Genomic DNA, 6,016 nt, shown 5'->3' with positions numbered 1-6,016 from the left:
CATGCTGTTCTGAGACTCCAAGAGATGAGAGAAGCTAGAAGTGTGGCAGATGTCAGTGAGAATGTAAATAGGTGGAAATTAGAAAGACAGGAGGTAAAGCAGGGAGGGGGAAGAGAGTAGGGGAAAAAAAGGTTAAAGGGAGATATTACAGTGATAGAATACAAGGTAGAAAAGAGGCTGTCAGTGAAAAAGAAAATAGTTGGAGATCAGGGAAACAGGAATGAGAGAAGCTCAAAGTGTGAGAGGATGTAGTGAAAATATAAATAGGTAGAAAGGAAATACAAAAGGTAAAGTAGAGGAAGGAGGGGAAGAAAGTGAGGGGGGAAGCGGGGTGAAGGGCAAAGGGAAACATAATAGTGGTGATTCTGGGGCTTTCTACAGAACCTTAGCAGTCACCATCGGGTTTGTTGCAATCAGGTACACAAACAGGATAATACTGTATTTTCTCACATAAAACACACAACTTTCCCCGCAAAATCAGCTGCAGGAAATGGGACAGCACACTTTAACCAAGGAATTATGGTAATACCAGCTTCTGCCATGCAAGCCTGTCAAGGGAACAGAAAGCTTCTGCCACACAAGCCCACATGCTGAGGCAGAGGCTCGTACTGAGCCAGCTGGGTGGGCCCTCAGCTGACTTCACAGGCAACACTGGCTAGGTTCAGGCCCTCAACTGACCTGGCAGGCACTTCAGGCTGCATACCCAGCTCAGGAAGAGGAAGAGAAACGAAAAGCAGATGGGCAGTTTGACTCAGCCAGCAGCAGCTATAGTGTCTTGAAGCTAGGGAGTTAACAGAGAAGCATTTTGCTCTCTCCGCTCTCTGCAACAGCAGCTACCTATGTTTTCCCTGGGAAGATAGCATACTTACCAGTACTTACAAAGAAATCTTTTTTTCATTATTCTGCCTTTCAAAACAACATGTGTATCTTATTCCAGAAAGCACAGTAATAGTTAAACGTTTGGGGAAATATATTATCCCAGGAATCTCTAGCATTCCCTTCAACATTTCTGTAGAAAGATAATGCTATCTATATTGAAGAACTGACTGCCTTGCATGACCAGTTTCACATTAATTACAGCGATGATATCAACCAGATGCTGCACAATCACAATAAATCTAATTTTCTCCCCAATTTCTCAGACTATTCTGCAAATTTGGGCAGCACACTTACATCCATTAGGCCACCGAGTCAAGATGTATCATAGAATGAATGTAATTTATCAGGAGGGTAGCTGCATGGAAGAGATTCACCTAAGAAGTGAGATGGAAGAAAGCCAGAGATCAAATGAAGATGATGAAATGGCCATTTCCATTAGAGGAGCAGAATATCACATTGCAGATATTAATTAGAAGGCACTATAATGAAGTAAAGTGGATTGGAGGAATACTGGTTGAATAAAAAATTACCCTTGTTTGTTCCTAGTACATACTTCTTTTTCTGACGGTGAATGTCTATCAACCTTGAAAACTTATTTTCTTACTGTATCCCCAGATGGGCTATCAAGCAGGCTTGCACAGTTGGGCTCATCTTTACCACCATATTTTTCCACATCCCACACATGCAACAGATAAGACAAATACCTTGTTTTGGGGGTGGAAAAAGAAGGAGAAAAAAATATATTACTCCACAGTCATGGCTGAATACTGGCCATGTGGAGCAGGGACAGTCTACTTATCAGTATCACACACCTTTCTCTTCCTGCTCAGCAAAAACCTAGAGGTTTAACCCTGTAACAGCTGCTACCAAATTGGCAGATAGTACAGCGGTAAGCTGCTACCAGCTCCCCTCTCAGCCTTCTTTTCCTCAGGCTGAAGAGTGCCAGATCCCTCAACCTTTTCTCATATGACTTGCCTTTTAAGTCTCTGATCATACAAGTGGCTCTTTTTTGGTATCTCTCAAGCTTGTCCACGTCCTTGTTAAAGTGTGGTACCCAGAACTGGATGCAGTACTCCAGCTACCGTCTCACCACTGGTGAGTACAGTGGAAGAATCGCCCCCTTGGTTTGGCTGGAGATGCATCAATTGATGCATGCCAGAATATTATTTGCCCTAGTGGCTACAGCATTGCACTTGTGGATCATTCATACTGTCGTCTATTATTACCCCCTGGTCCCTTTCATTTGTGGTGCTAGTCAGTTTGGTGCCGCCACGCCTGTAGGTGTGTTGGGGGTTGCTCATCCCAAGGTGGAGCACTTTACATTTCGTGACGCTGAACTTCATCAGATTCCAATTCGCCCAACTTGCTAGCCTCTCTAGGTCCGTCTGTATCTGTAACCTATCTTCAAGCATGACCACGCTCTCCCATAACTTGGTGTCATCCGCGAACTTGGCCAGTGAGCTTTTCACCCCCACATCCAAACAGTTAATAAAAATGTTGAAAAGTACTGGACCGAGCACCAACCCTTGCAGGACACCACTGCAAACATCTTGCCAGGACGACAGATCCATTCGCTATGACTCTCTGGGTTCTATCTTGCAGCCAGTTTCTCACCCACCTGACTGTCTTGGAGTTAAGCCCACAATTTTCTCGCAAGGGCATCGGGGGATACTAAATCAAAGGCCTTTTGCAAGTCAAGGTATACAATGTCAACGTGCTCCCTTGTGTCCAGGTGGTGAGTTACCTGGTCATAGAAGGAGATGAGGTTGGTAAGCCAAGACCTGCCTGCGACGAAGCCATGCTGGCTCATTCAGAATTTTACCTTTTGCAAGACTCCTTGATGAACTTTTCTAGGATTTTTCCTAGGATGGAAGTTAAGCCAATTGGTCTATAGTTACCCAAGTCTTCTTGTGGATGAGCACAACATTGGCCCTCTTCCAGTCCTCAGGGACTTCTCCACAGTGCCACGAGTTGTGGAACTGTTTCTCCAGGGGTTCTGCAGTGACTTCAGCCAGGTCCTTCAGCACTCTTGGATGAGGATCATCCGGTCCTGCTGACCTGTATACGTCTAAGTTTTTTAAGTGGTCATACACCAATTCTATGGTAATAGTAGAAAGGCAATTACCATGCTCACCTTCTACTCTAACTGGCGTTGTTTTTCCCTTGGTCCGGTGAAGGACTGAGACGAGTTGCTGAGAAATGGGCCCACACTCCCATTTGTTTTCCTCCTGTTCCCTATGTACCCAAGACAGACTTTTTGTTGTTCTTGACTCCTGTTGCTAATCTATGTTTGGTCACTGTTTAGCCTGTCTTGTCTGTTCCCTGCAAATACGGGCCGTCATGGAATAGTCCTCCCTGAGGCCTGCCCCAAGCTTCCATTGTTTATAAGCCTCTTTCTTCTTTCTTAAGCAGAAAGAAACCATTGTTTATAAGCCTTTCTTCTTTCCTTCTCTTTATGATGGCTGCTGCTCTTCTTTTATTCTGTTTTGTGACTAGAAGCCTGTTTCTTTCTTCAATCAAGTTAACTGTAGCTGATCATAAGGAGGAATTGGAAAACTGTTTGGCAAAACAAGCATCTGTTAATAGTGACTGATTGTGGCTTTTACTTGCACATTCTTCCTTGCTGCTTTTCTTACTAGGAACTTAAAAATAGCTCTAGAGAAGGTTTAAAAGTCTCCAGAGACCTATGTGTAAGGGATGAGTCTTATTTTTCAGCCTGTTCTATCTATTCAGCCTGTCACTAGCCACTTCCATTACAGCGTATGCAAAAAATATACTATATTGACATTTTTCTCGGGGGGTGGGATTCATTTGTCCATTTAACTAAGTGGGGGGGTTTTTAAAACACATTATTGGATCATTTTGAACTTCAATTTAAAGTATCAACTGACATAAAACATTTTCAAATCCTGACTCAAAATTTCAAAACTATGCAGGACTCTAGTGATCCATTAAAATGTTGCAGACTGTTAGTTCATTGGGTTTCTTCTGAATTTATCCTTGTGTTAACTGAAGAAATTATCCAAGGTTCATCCAGAGAAAAATAAATGACAGCAAGGTAAAATATTCCATGATGTAGACCAGGCATCAGCAATATTTTCTCATGGTAGGCTGGAATGACCCAGCTCATGTCCGAGGTGGGCTGACACTAGGTTGGCTCTGCTGATTATTCCTGACACCAGCTGTAGCATGGCGCAAACAATGCTTCCCCCTTTTCCACTAAAGCCTCCGCTATCCAGTTGCAGCACAGCAAGGGCAAAGCCCATACCACCCAGCTGTGGTACAGTGCAGACACAGCCACTGAATGCCCACAGCTCCACAGGCTGTAGGTTGCCAACCCTTAGTGTAGTGAGTTTGGTATTTCAGCCCCCAGTAATTGAGACATTTTAATGTACTCCTTGCCATAGAGCTTCATCGACTTTCCACTGACTACAGTAGATGCCTTTGCACTGACTTCAGAATGAGTAGACACACCAAATTAGAAAATATGTAGTGAAATCATATTTTATCCCTGATGGCTTAACAAAATTCAGCCTTGGATTGCCAGAGTCCTGCATAGTTTCAGATCTATTCATAGTGCGTTTCTAACAGCTTTATGTAAGTTATCAATCCTGGAAAAAACTCCTTAAGCACACGTGTACATGTATAAATTTAAACATTTGATTTGTCACAGGCTTATGACACACTTAACTTCCTTTCCCAAACTGCTGAATGTTGCTATTAAAAACACCTGTCATTTTCCACCCTAGAGGTAGCTGCACTTCAAATGATAAATGGCATAAATAGTGTGCTATTAAACAGTAGTGAAGTGCTTTCAGTTGCTTCAAAAGCCAATTTCACAATTTTTATTTTGTTTACAGGTGCTATTGTTCAAAACATGTATAGGCAACCTCTGCTTAACATTGTTTCACTTAGTGCTATTTTGCTATAATGCATATTTAAAATTGATACCTGATTTCACTTAGCGCTCAACGAGTTTCATTATAAACACTCAAGGTCGCCATCTTGGGTCATTAAAAACAACTGCGGTCACCATCTTGGGTCATCGAATACTTTTGGTTTCACTTAACACTCATTTTTTTCAGGAACCAGTTAAGAGCGCTAAGCAGGGGTTGCCTATAACTAATAACTATAACAATATGATCCCTCTTCAAATGAGTCAGTTTCATGCATTTGCTAGGAATACTGGTAGTGATACCATCCCAAAATCAAGTATTCAAGTTTTGGAGTCAGGAATGGCATAATAAAAAGTGAGACTTCCTCCCCAGAAACCACTGCAGGTTTTGCACAGAATTCATGATTTGCTAACACAGAACGTTAAGAGCTTAGTGAATATTCCAGATATAACCCAAGCACCGTAGACATCTTCAGTAAAGATGCTGACTTCTTCAATATCAAATCTTAATATTTTCATTCAAGAAATCCACAGTAAATTGGGACACTAGAAAGAGAGATGTTGGTATTGTACCAGATGCTACAATTTTCCTCTTTATCATGTAGCTGTTACCACCAAACCATTACATCAGAAAAACTGCCTTTACCATAAAACCTGACCTAGTACAACTTGAAGCCCATTGGATTTTTCAAAAAAACCTCACACCATAGCAATACCAGGCCAATCTCCTATCACAACATTAATATATGAGAAGCACTGGCAGAAATACTCAAGTAGTAGGTAGGTGTCTTTAAAAGCTAAAGTTAGGAAACACAGGACACTTTTTGAAAATGTAAGTGGTAATGTATTAAAGATGAGCTGGAAAACTTACAAAATATTTCATTTCAGTTTGGTGATCTATAAGAAAAATGTTATGAAATAGCCCATTTATGAACTTCACTGTTGTCAATGGGGCTTGAGCCCCTTCAATTTTAGGGATCTCAGCCTAAGTCTGTTGGCTTCACCAGTGGGTCTGCATGTCACATGCATTCAAATATTTGAACAACATTCATAGATTCATAGATTCATAGATTAAGGGTCGGAAGGGACCTAGTAGATCTTCTAGCCCGACCCCCCGCCAGGGCGGGAGAACAACAAAAACCCCAAAAAGAGAAATGGGACTCAAACGAGTCCAGCTAGGTGGGCATCCAGCCTCTTCTTAAAGACCCCCAGGGTAGGGGCCAGCACCACTTCCCTTGGAAG

At 42.2% G+C, this 6,016-nt stretch overlaps 1 protein-coding gene across 6 annotated transcripts in view; it reads right to left on the bottom strand.

Annotated features, from left to right (window-relative positions):
* Positions 1–6,016, bottom strand: part of PARG (poly(ADP-ribose) glycohydrolase) — a 160,357-nt gene that overhangs the window by 63,087 nt on the left and 91,254 nt on the right. Inside the window, exon 14 of one of the 6 annotated variants that reach the window (XM_019502276.1) lies at positions 2,790–2,937. The exons of the other annotated variants lie outside the window; for them this stretch is intronic. Coding sequence (XP_019357821.1) covers positions 2,900–2,937 — 38 coding nt within the window. The 3' untranslated portion in view covers positions 2,790–2,899. Of the gene's footprint in view, positions 1–2,789; positions 2,938–6,016 lie in introns of those variants that run through there. 6 annotated transcript variants of the gene reach the window in all.

This window comes from Gavialis gangeticus, unplaced genomic scaffold, assembly GCF_001723915.1.
Source record: "Gavialis gangeticus isolate Ggan-Ray unplaced genomic scaffold, GavGan_comp1, whole genome shotgun sequence".
In the NCBI taxonomy this organism is placed as follows: domain Eukaryota; kingdom Metazoa; phylum Chordata; order Crocodylia; family Gavialidae; genus Gavialis; species Gavialis gangeticus.
The sequence above is the reverse complement of the archived record's forward strand: the minus strand, read 5'-3'. Positions and strand labels throughout refer to the sequence as shown.